Source organism: Diorhabda carinulata, chromosome X (assembly GCF_026250575.1).
Source record: "Diorhabda carinulata isolate Delta chromosome X, icDioCari1.1, whole genome shotgun sequence".
NCBI classification, from domain to species: domain Eukaryota; kingdom Metazoa; phylum Arthropoda; class Insecta; order Coleoptera; family Chrysomelidae; genus Diorhabda; species Diorhabda carinulata.
Window position 1 is genome coordinate 13,477,952 of NC_079472.1, and position 19,774 is coordinate 13,497,725.

The 19,774-nt window shown below is 34.2% G+C and overlaps 2 protein-coding genes across 3 annotated transcripts in view; one reads left to right on the plus strand and one right to left on the minus strand.

The window, feature by feature from the left end:
• LOC130901607 (flotillin-2) overlaps window positions 1-19,774 on the minus strand; it is a 255,397-nt gene that overhangs the window by 207,918 nt on the left and 27,705 nt on the right. The gene's annotated exons all lie outside the window — the stretch shown is intronic.
• On the plus strand, window positions 8,030-17,804 carry LOC130901604 (glucose dehydrogenase [FAD, quinone]-like). 2 transcript variants are annotated; one of them, XM_057813086.1, is made up of 7 exons: window positions 8,030-8,118; window positions 12,139-12,333; window positions 13,829-14,044; window positions 14,112-14,327; window positions 16,403-16,780; window positions 16,837-17,130; window positions 17,184-17,804. In XM_057813086.1, the coding sequence occupies exons 2-7, from the start codon at window positions 12,141-12,143 to the stop codon at window positions 17,744-17,746; spliced, it is 1,860 nt and encodes a 619-aa protein (XP_057669069.1). In that variant the 5' UTR covers window positions 8,030-8,118; window positions 12,139-12,140; the 3' UTR covers window positions 17,747-17,804. The 2 variants fall into 2 exon arrangements, with proteins under 2 accessions (XP_057669069.1, XP_057669070.1); XM_057813087.1 differs by having other exon boundaries at window positions 8,032-8,118; window positions 12,139-12,321.

The following is a 19,774-nucleotide window of genomic DNA, read 5'->3' on the forward strand; positions in this document are numbered from 1 at the left end:
ATAAAATTAAATCAATAAAAATAAGAGGCGATTAAGAATGAATAGGATATCCTCATAATGGGAATTTTAGTGAAGTGCCTGCTTCTAAATATCCGACATAAGCAAGTTGGAATATTCATACTAAACACACTGTTGACACCAACAACTCACAATTACACTTTCTGACGCGCGTTTCGATAACCAAGTTATCGTCTTCATAGTCTGAAGGTAAACAGTTTACACCAACACTCACAATTACACTATCTAACGCGCGTTTCGATAACCAAGTTATCGTCTTCATAGTCTGAAGGTAAACAGTTTACACCAACACTCACAATTACACTATCTAACGCGCGCTGCGATAACCAAGTTATCGTCTTCATAGTCTGAAGGTAAACAGTTTACACCAACACTCACAATTACACTATCTAACGCGCGCTGCGATAACCAAGTTATCGTCTTCATAGTCTGAAGGTAAACAGTTTACACCAACACTCACAATTACACTATCTAACGCGCGTTTCGATAACCAAGTTATCGTCTTCATAGTCTGAAGGTAAACAGTTTACACCAACACTCACAATTACACTATCTAACGCGCGTTTCGATAACCAAGTTATCGTCTTCATAGTCTGAAGGTAAACAGTTTACACCAACACTCACAATTACACTATCTAACGCGCGCTGCGATAACCAAGTTATCGTCTTCAGAGTCTGAAGGTAAACAGTTTACACCAACACTCACAATTACACTTTCTGACGCGCGCTGCGATAACCAAATATCGTCTTCAGAGTCTAAAAGTAAACAGTTTACACCAACACTCACAATTACACTTTCTGACGCGCGTTTTGATAACCAAGTTATAGTCTTCATAGTCTGAAGGTAAACAGTTTACACCAACACTCACAATTACACTTTCTGACGCGCGTTTCAATAACCAAGTTATCGTCTTCATAGTCTGAAGATAAACAGTTTACACCAACACTCACAATTACACTTTCTGACGCGCGCTGCGATAACCAATTATCGTCTTCAGAGTCTGAAAGTAAACAGTTTACACCAACACTCACAATTACACTTTCTGACGCGCGCTGCGATAACCAATTATCGTCTTCAGAGTCTAAAAGTAAACAGTTTACACCAACACTCACAATTACACTTTCTGACGCGCGTTTCGATAACCAAGTTATCGTCTTCATAGTGTGAAGGTAAACAGTTTACACCAACACTCACAATTACACTATCTGACGCGCGCTGCGATAACCTGTAGTTCCTTAATGTCTCACAATTCGAGAAAAAAAGGAAAACTCATTATCGACGACGATTTAGAAAGATCTCCTTCCTTTTTCAATAGGATCTTCCTGAGAAGCTGAACTCCAGCTCTCGTACCACCTCTTTGGTGGTCTGCCTACAGGTCTGCGTGTGTTCAGTCTCTGAGTTTTAGCTCACTTTGCCCATCTGTCTTCTGGCATTCTTCCTACGTAATCCCTCCAGAATCTTTTTCGTGCCCTGACCCATTTCACCATATCCTGTACGTCCAATTCTTCTCTTATGTCATCACTCCTTATTCGGTCGCTGAGGGTGACTTCCTTCATGATTCGCAGTATTTTCATCTCTGTGACTCTCATTATTCTTTTTGTTGTTGATGTCTCTGCTCTTATTTCTGAGGCATGTGTGGCAATAGGTCACTAGATATATTCACTCCCAGGTAATTGAATCTTGATACCTGCGCTGTATTATTCCGTTATCGACTGCCAATTTGCATCTAATGGGATTTTTGATTACCATTGATTGTGTCTTGTTGACTGAGATGCTCATATTAAATTTTTCGGCAGAAATTTTCATCTTGTATAGTAGACGTTGTAAGTCGTCTTCATTTTCTGCTACGGCAATACCATCGTCTGCATAAAACAATACTTTTGGGAAGCGGTGACCCATTCTGTATCCTGATTCAAAAAGTTGAGGAAGTAAATTCAGAGGTGTAGTCCAAATGACACAAAAGTTCAACTTCAAACACAGCCTATGTTTGCATTTAAGTGTTTCAAGTGCAAATAATTAAATTGAAACAAACAGTTTGAACAATTTTTTAGATTATGTTTCTTATACCGCCCATTCTTTGATTTTGGTAGGATCCTGTACAGTGGAATCTAACCAAAATTTTTATTCTTACCAACAACCGTCTTATCCTGTTAATTAGTTAACACACCCACAAGTTAAATAACTTAATTCGCTAATTTGAAAAAAAAAACTATTCATTAAACAAGAAAATAATTAATTAAACTTGGGTACAATAATCCGACTAGCGTACTCGACGAATGTCAAACTATTAAAAATACCGCATCCATGCACAAGTCGCCTTAAATACTAAATCTTATCGTATACAAAAGCTACAATTAATTATAAAAACAGACCTTTATGGTTGTTTAGGTTCACATTTATATAAAATAAAAGCAAGCAACCTCTAATGTAACTTAAAATGTCCCAAATAAGGGACACTTTGAATCACTTAACTACATGATTAACAAATCCTAATGGTTCCCCTTTGGGAATGTTGAGATGATTTATCACTGTCTGGGCAGAGGTCTGCCCGACATTATGAATGCTACGCATTGATGAAAAACCGTCTACGCGATCTGAAGCGAAAATTATAACATTTAGAAACAGCAATCCCAGTCATAGTTTGGGATGTAATTTTAGATCGTTTCAATGCTGAGTGAGAAGCTTCAAGAATATCAATCTGATTTATCATCCACTGTGCAGTTAAAATTTGCTTGGATTGAGATTCCACGAACAGATACCAACCTAAACGTGTACAGAAGTCTCTTTAGTTACGAAGTGACCTTACACGAGTAAATCTTGATAAAATTTCTGGGTTATTAACCCATAGAACATTACTATCAATGATAATAGCAATATTTCAATATATTCCACATAATTGTTAATAATAGAATTCTTTCGATAATTACCAAAAATGATGTAGTTCTATAAAACTGTCATTAAAATTCACACAATTTTTTATATAAAAAGGAGAGATATTAACAGAAAGACATCATTTCTAGTAAGTGACTAATAAACATGTTCAGTAAATTCTTTGTCGTTGTTTTGGTTCTTCAAGTTGCCGGTGTCTTGATGGCGCCAGCTGTAGAAGAAATTAGAACCAGCATTGTAGGTGACAGAAGAGTGCAAGATCTTTTGGATTCGTTTTCTGCTAGCAAATTGGTAAGCAATTTTTTTTCAGTTTGAAATATATTTTGTGTACTTCGGAGTCGTCCCATAGATATTTCACAGTTATAAAAATTTGGGGTGAAATGGCCAACCAAATATCAGGCTAGCATATCTGGTATCGTACGCTCTTTAAGTTTCGTAACAGATGATTCTTCAAGTTCAGGAACACCAACAGCATTAAATAATGACATGCTGAGGGCGGACGTAGCAGCAAATCCATATGAGACAACCGATGAACTCTGAAGCACCTTCAATCAACTTGACCTACCATCCAAGAATTTGCATCGGATTGGAAAATAAGCAGAGTACCCATTCCATAGGCTTCAAAAAAGGAGTCCCGATGAATTGACGTTCTGGGCTTCTGTAGGCAAACTCGGTGTTGATGAACCACGTCTGCCTGTCGAGTAGGTCTTGTAAATGTTGTACAGATCTGTTATTCAATTACTGGTGGTAAAAAACTTTCTATCTAATCTAATAAACAGAAGAGCTGAACGCAGCTTTCTGAATAGATGCCTGAAATAAGTCTAGAATCTTCCTGGTGGCAAGATGCTGTTGACCTTTTGTCGAAGTATCTCAAGGAATAGATAAGAATTGTTTTAATTCTTGATTTGTTCATGAGAATTTTGAATCACTTGGTCATAACAGCTGTTGACTCTGGCATTGAAAATGTTTTGTTTGTTTCAAACTACTCATCTGCAATCTTTCAAATCGTTAATCGTAGAACTTGACAGATTGAGATGCCTATAAGCTACGCCTTGGTTTGTGTAGACCCATTGTCCATGGTTACTATATAATGAGGTTGAAGTTCCGTTGGTATAGTTTAGTTTATGAAAATTGTTAGTAATCATACGTTCATTGATTGGATCGTATTAATCTTTTTAAGATTAAGAACAGAAACGAGGATGTCCATGTAGAAACAAGCGCAAATATTATTGATGAGTTGAAAGGAAAACTAAACGGGAGAACCTCTATTGATAGGAGTTATGGTAAGAATATAACGATAAAAATTTTTAGTACCATATTTTTCTTATTAGTTTGTTAAAATAAATAACTGGACTGAATCAAAATACCTGGTGACGTTCTCAAAAAAATTTTAAATCTTTCTAAACTGTCAGGGAGAAAATAAAATGTGGATGTAAGAAATAAATCTTCAATATATTCACTACTATCTGTTGGTTTTTTTAGTAACTCAGTCAAAACATCTTCATAATTTTCATATTTTTAAGTTTTCCAATAATTCAACAGCAGCTTCTTTGAATAACTTCTTATTTCTTTGACACTCACTTAGGATATTTACCGATTTATAATTCAGCAGGTTCTTATTCCCGTTATTTAAAGAAATAGCTTCTAGACTGTATTTCGAAGAATCAAAGCCATTTAATTTTATTATAGTTTTGATTTACTTTTTCAAAAACTTCATTTCACTATTGAAAAATTCTGTATCTGGACGAGGTAACTTTCTATTTGGCTTGAACAGAAATGAGATAATTTGTCATTCAGCTTTATTATTCCAGAATGATTAGATCTCTTTAAAGGTATTTTGATTAGAATTACCAGGAAGATTGGACATGGAAGATCTTTTGTATGTGAAAAGGAAAATATCTAGTACGAAAAATTAACCGAAAAATGTTAAGTTTCAGTAGTACAACCAACCAAACAAGTGACAGTTATCCCGACGACAACATGGGAACCTATCCTAGATCTAACAGCGGAAGAATTACAACAAGCAAGAAATGCCAAATACGAATTCGCCATTCAAATTCAAGACGGTATTGAAGGTAGTTTCCAACAGAGAGTTGAAATTAGGGATAACGGTGTTGTATATGGAAAAACGTCTTACGATGATGGAAACGAATTCAGGACTACGTATTACCAAGCTGATGCTGATGGCTATAAAATTACTGGGTAAATATATTCTTTCTTTTTGTTTTTAGTAAAAGAAAACGTTCATTATTATCGATTTATACATGGCCGAAAAGCTTAAACTGTTTTCTATTTTTCCACATAGTCTCAATTTTAAAAACGGTACACTGCAGCTTTTGCATTCCTACGTCGAAGAAGTCTTCCACTAATCTGTTGAGAAAACGTAAGACTTCTACTCGGATATCATCGTCGCTCTTAAAGCGTTTACCACCTTGGTGTTGCTTTAACTTGGAAAATTGTTTGTTAAGAAATGAAGGCTTAATGTGGGATGTATAAGAGTAGAAAAATCCTCCCTATTTTCTTAAAAGCTCCTCTATTCACAATATATGTCAGTGTTTATTGTCGTCCCAGGTTGCAAGAAATCGATGAGGAGTATCCCAAAATACAGTCTCCATAACCTTTCCTGCCGACTGCGTTTTTTGGAATTTCATTGATGGCAGTGAACCGTAGTGACGCCACTAACGATATTTTTGTTTTGTTTCACTAGTATGCTGAAATATTTTCTGTAATGATAGAGTCCAAACAACTTCTTGCTTATTCCCTCACATTGTTGAAGAAACTCGGAAGCACACTCAAAGCCTCCTCCAATCATTCATTTAGCAACAACCCAACGTTTCTTTTATTTCTATCAATTGCTGCATCGAAAGCTTCAGTGATTCTCTTGGAGCAAGTTGATCTTCTGGACAATCCCTTCCGGAACCGGCGATCTTTCACTCCGTACTTCATAGCAAAAACACTGCACAATTTAGAGACGTGCTGAACGGCACTCTTTACAAAAAACCTCAGTTAGTTGACGATAAACCTCCACAGGTGGTAATTTCCTGACGTGGAGAAACCGAATCTCACATTCGCGATTATCTACGACGGATGTCAAGCGAGTGTGCATTTACCTTAGCACCTTCTCTAGAGCCCGTACCTCATTGGTAACTCTACTTTTAGTACACCCTAGAATACTAGATTATATAGTATTTGAAGGTCATTAACAAATTAGGAATGAAATTAATGAGTAAGGATGCAGAAAACAAAACTATCGGAAAGTACGTGGAATAGCAAATCATAGATTAGAAGGAATCGTTTTAAGTATTCTTAATAATTACAACCAATGTTTCAAATTTTATTATAAAGAACTCATATTAGTGGAATGGAATGGAAAATATAACCAACTATTTCTAATATTTACCCATATAAAATTATCCTTTATTGTATCATTTTGGTTGAGCAGGTAAACAGGATTATAGAAATAGTTCCACGTGATGATTTAAAATAAAAACAATCAATCATTGAATTTTGAATCTCAAAAAGGTTGCGTTGTATTTTTAGAAATATTCATTGATAAATTTGAAAAGTTGTGGATTGAATCGTCTGACTTAGATTCTTCTATATTAATTATCACAGTATCCATATCGTTCGTGATCTTTACTACATTTTTATATCATTTTTTTTCTTTTGTACTTTTAATTTTACTTTTAATTCTACAAAACACTAAGAGAAAATGTTCTACGCCAATCGTTAAACCTTGAATTCGATTGTTTTTATCTATCGATATTGTAGATGATTAATTTCATTTTTACTTTGTTATACTATAGTAAAGAAATGATAATATTTTTTCAATTATCATCAATTAGCTTCAGTTATCTAAGTAATATGATGTCATTATTATTATTTTTCCAATTTTAGTGAAGAAGTACTACCTTCCAAAATAAAGAGCCGTACTGGTGAAGCTAATGTACAGACCATCGTTAATGGTAACTTAGTGGATTACCATATTACCGAAAGCGATGTAAACCATCCACTAAGAAGAGAATAATATTCTTTTAATTGTGTACATGACGGCAAATATTTTTTTATGATTATGTATGTATGGATTTGGCACAATTGTTTATAATACTGTACGACAAAACGCAAAAAAACTCCCACAGTATAAAACTTTTTAAAATTTATTTTATTTATGATGTCGTTGATGATGTGATGATACAAGGGCTGCTTCAGAAAAAATACGCATGCGCCAAAGGTTAACGACTGTCAGCTTTGTCTGTAGACAAACCAGTGTAGCCGTTTACTTCGTTTGTATAAGGGCTGATTTCATCGATAGAGTTACGAATTGTTGTAAAATTTCACATGAAACTTGAAGAAATTTCAACTGAAACTTATAATTTATTGGAAAAAGTGTTCACGTGTTTTTGAGTAGTTTAATAGTTTTCAAGATTGCGCAGAAGATGTTGAAGATAATTCACGTTCAGGTCGTCTTTCCATGTCAAAAACATATGAAAATATCGAAAAATCTCGATAGATTTGACAGTCAGCTAAGTATTAGATGCGATTCCTGAAACTATAGGAATTGACAAAGAACATGCATCTTTAAGTGACTCCCGAAGAATAAATTAGTTTAGTGAAAAATTTTTTAACATTATTAAGTTAAGTTAGTGAAAGTGTTGAGTCTGTTCAAGTCGTTCAAGAAATTTTTGTAAATTCAGATATTGAAAATTTCTTTTAAAACAATGAAATTAAAATAGTAAAGTATAATTAAGACCTCGCTGAAGACAAAATCTCAACACGTTTATTTGGAAACATTGCAGAACATTGATTGCCGATAATAAACAATCTGAAACGTCACCTTTAACGTAGAAAAAATATAATAGACTACATGAACTTGATTTAGATATTTTTATAAATGACTTCCGACGTAAAAGACATTCAATCTATTCGCAATGATTTGCAAAAAAAAATTAAGACGGTCAGGGTGATCGGATTGTAATCATAAGGGACAAATTTATCGATTGCCATTTCTTGGAATATACAATAACAAAAGATAAGCACGTTATTACAATGGGGAAATAATTCATTTGGGTGGGTCTCGGAAATATTTGCATGAATGTATAAATTAGATTTTTGCAATGAACCGTAGATTATTTGTTATTGAATGTAAGAAGTAAGAGGCTCGTTGATTATTCAACCAAGTGCTGTTCTCCACTACATATTTACATTAACGGGTGAGTAAAAATAACGTTCTTCATATTATTTAGTTGAATTGGTTGGGTTGTCAATTTGGTTTATTTTTGGTACAGCCCTGATATAAGAAAGCTTCATCTCCACAGGGCTGAGATTGTGGTGCTTTTTGGGGTTTTTATAATCGCGCGTGCGTCTGTCTACCACCCCGTGAGGCATATAAAAAACTGCTAATACTGGATGTGTACAGAGTGTCTCACGTTTTTTGCATCCAGTTTGATTCACTGATTTGATATATTTCATATCGATATTTGTTTTCTGAACAGCTATTTGAAGATCATAATTGATTTCGTTCTTCTTTTTCGCCCATTTATTCATCGTTTTGGTTCTAAGTTGTCACTCCACCCCTTTAGTGGTCGACCTCTACTTGGAGATTCATCCCTCGCTATTTGCTCGATCTAATTTTCCCCCAGATCTGCCTGGGAATTCTGCGGTCTCCAAGAGTTGTTTCTTTTTTGATGTTTCTGATGTATAAGTCTGATGTCGTGGTTTCATGTCTTTCTAAAGACGTCCGGAGATCTTATTTGCTCTAGCTACTTGTTATCTCATAACTGCTCACGTCAAAGCCGAGGTACTTGGATTTCACTCTTTGGTGTATGATTTAGTTCTAATTTGATGTAATGCATAATGTTTTTTCAGTCTAAATAGTCAGTTAAACTGTTTTCCTGTGAGATTGAAGGTATTTAATCATCTTCGAAGATCATCTTCATTTTTTTTCTTGTTATAATTAAGTAAATGTGATTTAATAACATTTTTCAATTCTACATGGACAATTTGGTTAACTTTGATTAAGATTTCATATATTTTTGTGGAAATGAAGAGTTTAAGCCCGCTAAAAACCTTCATTGTAACGAAAATGAACCTCCATACCAGAGTTCTAGCTCAACCCCATGGTTAAAAACTCTAATCTGCGAATTCGATACTAAAGAAACTAGTTCTTTGCGGTCTTGAATTGTTGAGTAGTAAACAGTAAACACGATCCTCTACACGCAAGCCTCTAAAACTGAAGCTTCATTTGGATGTTCTGTAGCGTTCTCACACAAAATCACAATAGATCCTATAAAATCTCCTCTTTCTGTGTTAGCTTTGTTCGCGGGACTGATTCCGAAACAGTTTAGGGACCGATCGCATGCGCACTTTCAAAATTGTCGTTCGAGGGGATGGAGGAGAAATCATCGACTCGCGAAAGACAATCACTTATTCCAACCATTATTTACAAACATCAGCATTTATCGATACATGGTAGCAATCGAAACGAGTAGATTGTAGATTTTCTGGAAGGCTTTTCACAGCGAACTTCTAAATTCTTTTAAAACTTTTCATGATGTGCTTCGACTCAATTCGGGGTATTCCTTACCATGTTGAACCATCACTAGAGCTTTTTCTTCTGTCGGAAATTAGTTTAGAGAGAATAAAACGTGCATTTTCTTTCGAAGTCTTTCTTTTAAATGATTAACTATTCGAAATTTTGCTTTTCCTGAACTTCATCTTTGAAACCCGTCACATTTATCTTCTTTAGTAAGATGATATCGATTTGATATCAATTAGCAAGTGATTGTGCATTTTTTTTTCATTGTAAAGTATTGAGCCTTTAACTAATTCTGAACGTGGAGTGCTCTGCGTTTCTAAGTGGATAACCGTGCAACGATCTTTCTGAAATTGGAGAAGCGTGCTTACGAATTAGGCAAGCGGATTCAATGATGAATAAGAGAGGAAGAGTCAGTCCCTGCAGTTCTCTTTTATAGTTTAAAGATTTGCTTAAATTGAGTCGCACCATACGTACCCCAGAAGGGAGGGGCATATCGGAGATGTAACTCAATAAGGGCATAATAGACCGTTAAGGACGTTGAGAATACACAATTTGAACTTCCTTACTATACGAAAAAACCGAAAATCGTAATTTCGGTGAAAATTTGTGGAAAGAGATTCTTGAAATTAGAATAAAACAAAATTTCTAACGTTTATTATCAAACACAAGTTATAAACCAAACTCTTATAATATATCTACGTAATCTTTAATACACAGGACTTTAAAAAGGTTATAAAAGGCCATAAAAAGGGCGAAAACTTGTATCATATCATTTTTAACAATTTTTCCAAAATTAACCACTTTCTATTCTATAAACAAGTGGTTAAAAGTTTATTAAATACCCTTTATTATATAATACAACTTCACATTCTTGTAACATGATAAAGATAAATATTTGTAGTGAAATTTTGATTTAATTTTTTTTTTAAACAACGAAAACGAGTCGTTCTTATGCAAGTTTCCATACATTATGTAAAAAGTATTGCCTATCTTCACAGTTGATCAAAACTACTGCGTAACATTGAATGGGACGCTGTTGTGAAGGTTTATAATTAATTTTCCATGTAATCACTCTAAAATTATCAGTTAGTATTTGTAATGTAGCTTCTTGCTAACCAATGATGGTTATTCATAATCGTTGTATAAAAATATCAATATACTATTTATTAAATAATAAAATAAATAGTTGAACTTAGTTTTAATAATACTCGAACGAACACCAGAATATTAAGACATCTATGTGTTTACATACCGGTCTTTAATACTAAAAAACCGATACAGAATAAAGTACGTAATTTGATAGTTTAATGGAACTCAAATGTCCAAGGAACAACCGGAATCAATCATCTATGATGTGGGTCCCCATTAAGATCGTCTAACATAAATCTTAATGAATACAATAACATCTACGTAATCTTTAATACACCGGGCTTTTGACCAGTCCAAACCTTTTTATAAAAGGTAATAAAAGGCCAAAAAAGCCCGAAAACTTGTATCAAATAATTTTTAACAATTTTTTCTTGAATTATCCACTTTCTATTACATAAAAAAGTGGTTAAAAGTTTTTAAATACCTTTTATTATATATTACAACTTCACATTCTTGTTACATGATAAATATTTGTAATAAAATTTTAATTTAAAATTTTTTTAATGCAACGAAAACGAGTCGTTCTTATGCAAGTTTCCATACATTATGTAAAAAGTATTGCCTATCTTCACAGTGGATCAAAACTAATGCGTAACATTGAATGGGACACTGTTGTGAAGGTTGATAATTAATTTTTGATGTGATCACTCTAAATTATCATTGTTAGTATATGTAATGTATCTTCTGGTTAACCAATGATGGTTGATCATATTCATTGTATAAAAACATCAATAAACTATTTATTAAATAATAAAATAAGTAGTTAAACGTAGTTTCAATAATACTCGAACGAACGCCATAATATTAAGACATCTAGGTGTTTACAGACCGGTCTTTAATACTAAAAAATCGATATAGAATAAAGTACGTAATTTGATAGTTTAATGGAACTCAAATGTCCAAGGAACAACCGGAATCAATCATCTATGATGTGGGTCCCCATTAAGATCGTGTACCATAAATCTTAATTAATACAATAAACCTTGAATTTGAGTAGCTACATTTATGATTCTTCACAATCACATTAATAAAAGGCAGAAATTTGGTAATCCGAGAGGATACGTTGATGGTGGATAAAAATAAGGAACAGATTTATACAGAAGACTGCATCTCTGTTAGGGTTACATTTGTTCAATGTTTTTCAAATTTAAATAATTTTAAATGGGAAATTATTATGTCAAAAAAGTATTTGAATTCTATGTTGATTGAATTATTAGAAAAGAACGTTTGCCCTTGTATGAAACAATTTTTTATATCATCGTATAAAATCCTTCATTATTTCACTTTCATAAAAGAAAATATCAATCGTACGGGATAAAAAATAAATTCAAAGGACAAGTAAAAGTATGGCACACCCATAAAAGCAAATGAATTAATGTTAAATATTATCTCACAACAAACAATGAGGTTTCATTTATTTCATTTATATTATTTTTGAAAATATGGCGTATTCTGTGTAAACAAATATAATTAATCAGAGCGAAATAACTTCAAATGAAATTAACGTATCTAGTTTAGAAATCTAATTAGTTTGTTTCGATTTCAGATATGGCAATTTTTTCTTGCATTCCGTTTCTCATCGGTTTATCCATATCTATTGCAACATGTTCGTCACCAGAACCAGATCCTAAAAGTACATATTTCGAAAATTTTTCGAAAGGACTTGCCGAAATGGAACGAATCGCGTCTGAATATAAATACAAAGAAAAAAATTTTGAAGATGAAAAACGTAATGTAACAGGTGAACGAAAAGCAAATTAAATGACTTTACTCGATGAACGAGGTTGGTTCCAAAAGTACCTGGCCCAACAAAGAAAAAAATATATCATATTTTTCCTTTTCCTTTTCCTTTTCCTTTTCCTTTTCCTTTTCCTTTTCCTTTTCCTTTTCCTTCTCCTTTTCCTTTTCCTTTTCCTTTTCCTTTTCCTTTTCGTTCCATACACTTTTCACAGCGATTTTCAATAAGTTCTATAATAGCATTTTATAAGGAGAATCATCAAGCTTCTCAAAATAGCAATTAACTGACCACCGAACCATTTTTCCAAATCTGGAAACAGAAAATAATCCGAGGGGGCTAAATCTGGCGAATAGGATGCTGGATGTAGCAATTCAAACTTTAATTCATTAATTTTGACCATTGTAATAACGGATGTGTAAGCTGGTGCATTTTTTTGATGAATCAACACTTTCTTCTTAGCCAAATGCTTGATTTCTTCGACCAAACGATGCAATAAGTTCGCAAAAAACTCGCCGTTGATAGTTTTTCCTATCCTAAAGAACCGACGCCATGACCTTGCCTGCAAATGGAACGGTCTTTGCCTCCTTTGGAGCCGGTTCTTCCTTTTCAGTCTATTATTTTGATTATACTTTTGTTTTGCTTGTGAAGTGATGGACTCTCCACTCCCCGAGAACAAAACATTGCCAAACACTCGATGGGAACATCTCCACGACGATGTTTTTGTTCCATCGTGAGCAAACGCGGCACCCATCTTCTTCATGTCCAGATTTTCAGTTTTCATACGATGTAACGCATTTTTTGAAATGCCTACCATGTCTGTTAGTTTGGCCACTTTTAGTCGACGATAATTCAGTGGATTTTCTTCAACATGGTACCCAAATTCACTGAAAACGTTCACCATTGATGGCTGCCAAACAAATACTAAACAACGTGGTGTCTTCAAACTGTATAGATTATGTACTTCAGGCCAGGTACTTCTGGGACCAAAAAACGGAAATATCTGTTTCCCTTTTGTCGGCCATTTGCATGCAGTGAAAAATACATTTTTTTGATATAGAGATTGATTCCGATAAAGAGCGAAATGAACAACAACGTTTAATAAAAAATTTATTTTACCTTCTAACACATTCTAGTTGCTCTAGTAGGACATTCTGTATATGACATCTATTGTAAACTATTCGAAATCTGAAACTGGTCGCAAGATCATCGATTTTTCAACAACTTTTCACCATTAACAAGTATTTGCATTTAACACATTGTCCAGTCGTTTTACATATATACAGGTTGTTTAAAAAAAGGTTATTTCGTATGAAAATTGAATTACTGAGTTTTCTAGCTATCCCAGAAGCGGGTTGGGGTGTAGGGCTAAATCTCTGCTACACTAAAATCATTTTTTAAGAGATTTCCAAATAAATTGTTATTTATTTTCATAATTGATCGTTAGCAGTATTTTAACTAATTTCGAGTCTAGGCTATAACATATCCGAATCGTTTGTAGCTTCCAAAGAATTCGATTTTATAATTATTGGAGCGGGACCTTCTGGCGCGACTTTGGCAAACAGACTTTCAGAAGTACCAGAATGGAAGGTACTACTTTTAGAAGCGGGTTACGTGGAAACTACAATATCTCAAACGCCTTCAATGTCCAAATATCTACAGACGACGCCTTACGATTGGAGCTATACAACCACGGAACAGAAACATTCGTGTTTAGGTATGACATATTTATACGGGGAGTTTGAAAATTATTTAATTCAGAGTTCATTTTAATCAAATCGTAGGTATGGAAAACAATAAATGTTCTATCAAATATGGAAAAGTCCTTGGCGGTATCACGTCGGTCGATAACATGATTTACACTAGAGGAAATCATAAAGATTACGATAAATGGGCCGATCTCGGATTAAAAAAATGGTGTTGGAATGACGTATTACCTTATTTCAAGAAAATTGAAGATTTCCACGTTCCAGATTTCGACAGAAAACATCACGCTTTAGGTAAAAATGAAAATTTCATGTTTAGTTATTTAGAAAATTGTTTCGAGTTTGAAAATTGCGAGCCGAGCGAAGCGAGGCAAGCAACAGACGAGTCCAACAAAGTAGTATTTGAGCCGCGGCGTACACAACATTTTTTAAACGACGCACAAGAATTTAACAAGAATTCTATTATATTTTCTCTGGTTAAAAATTTTGATTTTTTTGCAGTGTGCCCTTTATTTTATTTCTTCGGGATGAGTTTTGGATATTTGTTGATGTGAACATTTTATTTTATTACGAGAGTACTTTTAATCATCGATAATGTAGACCATAAAGTGGAACTTTTCCAGTTTTTAGATTTTTCTGAAAAATAAGCGAGCGCTGCGTTTTCCGTTGGGTTTTTCGCCTTTTTCTGGTGACGCAACTTCATAAAGAGCTCGTACTGTTTTTCGTATCTTGCACGATATTTATCCGGCAACGAATTAAAAACGGCCGCATTACTTTCTTCGGTGAAGTTTTCTTTTTCATCATCATTCATTGTTATTCATTAATTTAGACAAAACTTCGGATGAAACAAATAATTTCAGGAAATTAAAAATTTAAGGTTATGCAAAATCATCGAAGTGTCAACTGTCAAGTGGCTAGAGTCACTCCAGAACGTCCCGAAAGTGTTTTGCAGTACGGAACTGTAACTTTCACTACATGGAACATTCAAAACGCAACTTTCAGTATGTAAATGAATACAGAACGAGCAACTTTTAGATGGCGTCGTCTAAAAAGAAAATAATTATGTTGAAAAAATTATAAATAACATATTCTAGAAAAAGATAAACAGATCTATAACTAGGTATAATCATTTAAGAAACAAGGACTTTCCCAACAATTATGGAATTATTTTAACAAATATGATATTAGCATAGTCATAAAGGAAATTATATATTATAGAAATACGAGGGTGGTTCAAATATAAATCGAAGTTTTCGAATAAAATTTAGTCTCGTAAAAAAGAAGAATGTACCAATATTTGTTGAGCAACGAATAATTATTCGTTTTTCGATTAAATATGATACAAAATCCGCGCGAAATTTATCTCCAATACTTCAAGTGTATGAATGATGTTCCAGATACCGGAAAGGCCGAGAAAAAGTGGCACATTGAGCATCAGCGTAGTAGCAAATAATTTCATTAACGGCTCGGTTACCAGATGACAAGATGGGTACCAAGACTTCTGAATTTTGAACAAAAATACCCGCGCTGGGAAGTTTGCACGCGTCTCCTGCAACGGTATTAAGAGGAAAAAGAAAATTTCGAGACTTGAGTACTATATTCCGGAGAGTAAACGCCTGTCCATGAAAAGTTACACTTTCAGTGGGGAAAGCGTGATGTACTGTGTTTTAGGACATGATAGGATGATTTTCTCACCGAACAAAGTACTGTGGAGGCTCAGTATTATGATAACCTTCTAAAAAAGTTGGTGAAACCGATCAAAACGACGCGATATTCCAATCCATAGTGCCAAACGTTGCAAGGCAACGCCATATCGTATACAACTCAGTTTACGACAGAAACGTTGAACGAATTGGGTTGAGAAATACCGGAACACCCTTCTCGTAATCACGATTTGTCACCATGCGACTATTATTCATTTAGTATATCCTTCGTGCGCGAATGGTGCGTTACAAGTCGGAAGAGGCATCCGAAAGCTTCCACTTACCACTTGGTGCTCTTAATAGTCTCATACAGTGTACCAAATGTGGTATTTTCAAAATGAAGTAATGAATTTTGAGTCTTACTTTGATGCCCTATAACTCCACATATCTGCAACTTGGTATAAAGGTAAATTGCCTCCAATATTTTGAGCTCCCTCTACATTGTGTCGGTTCTAATGCAAAATATGTAAAACGATTCTGATGCTATTTACATAGGACAGACAACGCAGTATTAAGAAAGATTATTAAAAGATCATCAAACGGGAAAAAAACTCATGAAATATGAAAAATACATTGAATAAAATTTAGAATTTTTAGAAGGTTGCACGTTATCTATTGCTCAATATAATTACGCAGATTGTCAATGTCATAATCTACTTTTTACAGGTGGCCCCGTATATGTGGAACATTTCCATCATTCCAATGGATTAGGGAAACATATTTTGGAGGCAGCTCACGAATTAAACATAAAAACAATCGATTATAATGGTAAAGAACAACTAGGAGTATCTCTACCTCAAGCAACTACACGCGACGGTCATAGAAACAGTGTTGCTCAAACGTATCTAGCTCAAACCGTGACTAGGCCGAACTTAGAGGTACTTCTAGGAGCTCAAGCTCTACAAATATTGATCAGTCCGCATACAAAGGAAGCCTACGGAGTGAAATTTTTACAAGAAGGTCATTTATTGGTAGGCAAAGCTACTAAAGAAATTATTTTGGCAGCTGGATCAGTGAATACACCACAATTACTTTTACTTTCAGGTATTTATTTTTTTTAATATCTTTGTATATATAATCTATATCTATTATATTATTAGGTATTGGACCGAAAGAGCAGCTTGAGGCCTTAAAAATTGAACCAGTAGCCGATTTAAACGTTGGTAGTAGTTTGAAAGATCAAATGAGTTTTATAGGACTCAACTTTCACTATAACGAAAGCTTTAAAATACCTGATAAACATGAAATAGTTGAAGAATTTTTGAAACACGCTAAAGGTCCTTTAACAACACCCGGTATAGAAGCTATAGGGTTCTTAAAAACGGAAGCATCGAAAGAAAGTTTGGATTATCCTGACATACAGTTTCTAGTAACAAAAGACGATCTTGAAAACGGTAAATAAACAACCATCAACATATTTCTTTTGAAATTAATATTTCTCTTATAGGTGAGCAATTCCAACGTGCTAATCGTATCAAAAAAGAAATCCACGACGAAATATATCCCAAATCAAATTTTTTCAACGTGGAAGTAACCCTCCTTCATCCAAAATCGATTGGGGATATAAAACTCCACGATAACGATCCCCTTCACCATCCTCTAATCAACACCAATTCTTTAACCGATTCCGATGATCGAGATATCGATTCTTTGGTTGCGGGAATAAAAAAAGCGATCGAATTAGCGAAAACTGATACTTTACAAAAATTAGACGTTCATATTAGCGATAATCACATACCCGGTTGCGATAAAAACAATCACGATGAATATTGGAAATGCGCTGTAAGACATTTGGCTGTTAATAAAGGACATATCACTGGAACCGCTAAAATGGGTACAGAAGAAGATAAAAATGCCGTAGTAGATGAAAATTTGAAAGTCAGGGGAATACACAAATTGAGAGTAGCTGACGCCAGTGTGATACCTGTAACTATTTCGGGAAATTTGGTTGCCCCATCGATTATGATCGGAGAAAAAGCTGCAGATTTGATAAAGGATGAATGGAAATAGACTACTCGATTATTATTCTCTATTTTGATATACGAAATTAAATATTAAGAAAAAAAAATCGTAGTTTATTATCTCATATTCCCTTTTAGTACAGTGAGTACAGTTCAATTAGAGCCGAAACCCACGAAAATTGATAATGTCGCTGATTTTCTGGATTTAAGTAGTTCTGAGGGATCAAAATTTTGGCCGCTAAGCGATATATTTTTGTTTAAATTTTCAAAATTTCGAATTTTGCAAATAACTCGGAATCTATGCTGAATTTCGAAAAAACTGATGGGCTCAAAATGTAGTTCAAAAAATTTCCTACAAAAAAGGTTCCCTGTGATTTTTTCTTAATCTCAACAATGCATTTTTTGCGGATAACTCAAAAAAGTTGAAATTTCCGAAAAAAAAATGCCGAGTAAGAAATTATCTCCGAAGAAACTCAAATATGATTTTTCGTATGATCAATTTTGTGAAAAAGAGCCTCTACAAACTCAAATCAGCTTTGTTTATTAAGATAATGACTCAACATAGTAGAATTCATCATTCAGAAGCTAAAAAATCCAAAAACACATTAATAAAATTGGGACGATGGAAATATCTGAACCGAACACAAACAAATTCCTATTTGCTGATAAATTTTGTAAAAAAAAAGCTCAACAGAGGCAAATTTATTTGGTTTATCAAGATCACGATTTAACATTGTATAATCCATCATTAAATTATAAATATATACGAGGATGTATTGATATCTAGTTAGCCTAGACCAGTTCCATACATAAACAAAATATTGCGTTACCATAGCAACGAACAATAACTTATTAGAAGTGTAAGTGTAAAGTTTGACGTCAAAAAAGTGGAGCAGAGTTACGCAATAAATTAAAAGAAAAAAAATGTCCACCGAAATTGTTAAAATCGAAAAATTAGAGTATTTAAAAGGATTAAGAGGTAAGCAGATTTACGAGGATATGCTTAATACCCTTGGTGATCAATGTCCTTCGTATGCGACCGTGAAAAATTTGGACTGCAAGCTTCAAAAGAGGTAAATTTTCCATTGAAGATGATGACCGATCGGGAAGGCGCCAGTTTTTGTGTCAGTCCCCGAAAATATTGATGCAGTTCATGACATGATTTTATCAGACCGTCGAATTGGGCTAAAAAGGAATCTGAAGCACTGAATATTTCATAGGAACGCGTTCATCATATAGTTTACGTCAATTTGGACATTGGAGAAAAATTGCTGCAAAATGGATCCTCAAATGTTTGAATGTTGACCAAAAGCGTGCAAGGGTAGAAGCATCGCGTTCGATCCGTGCTCGATTTGAAAACGATGTACACTTCTTAAACCGAATTGTTACTTTGGATGAGACTTGGGTACATTTCTACGATCCAGAAACAAAGCAACAATGGATGAAATGGCGACACTCTGGTTCTTCAAGACCTAAGAAGTTTCGTGCCCAAAAATCTGCTGGAAAAGTTCTTGTTTCAGTTTTTTGGGATTACCATTTAATAATCATGATTGATTTTTTGAATAAGGGTAGAAGAATAACTGGAGATTACTATTCCACATTACTACGGGAAAAAATTAAAGAGAAAAGACGCGGAAAGCTATCCAAAGGTGTTTTATTTTTGCAAGATACTCCCCTGCACACAAATCTCATACAAAAAATTCGTGATTTAGCGTTCGAATTACTAGAACACCCCCATTATTCACCAGATTTGGCTCCGTCCGACTATCATCTCTTTTTGTGAAAGGTCTAGAGACATTGCAGGTTCGCTGTAATAAATGTATCCAATTAAGAGGAGAATATATTGAGTAATAACATATTTTGTTTGGTTCTATAGTAGGCTAAAAATTTTTCAATATATCCTCGTAGCAACTCCTTGTTTTCAAGCATGTCTGTCCACTTAACTAAACTGCTATCCTAGCCACATTTTAAAGTAAAGCCTTATTTCACGACTTGAGATTTTGGGCTACACTTGCTATGAACATTTACATCAGACTCGTCAAGAAAGTCTCCTTTATTCTCATATTTATCGAAGAAG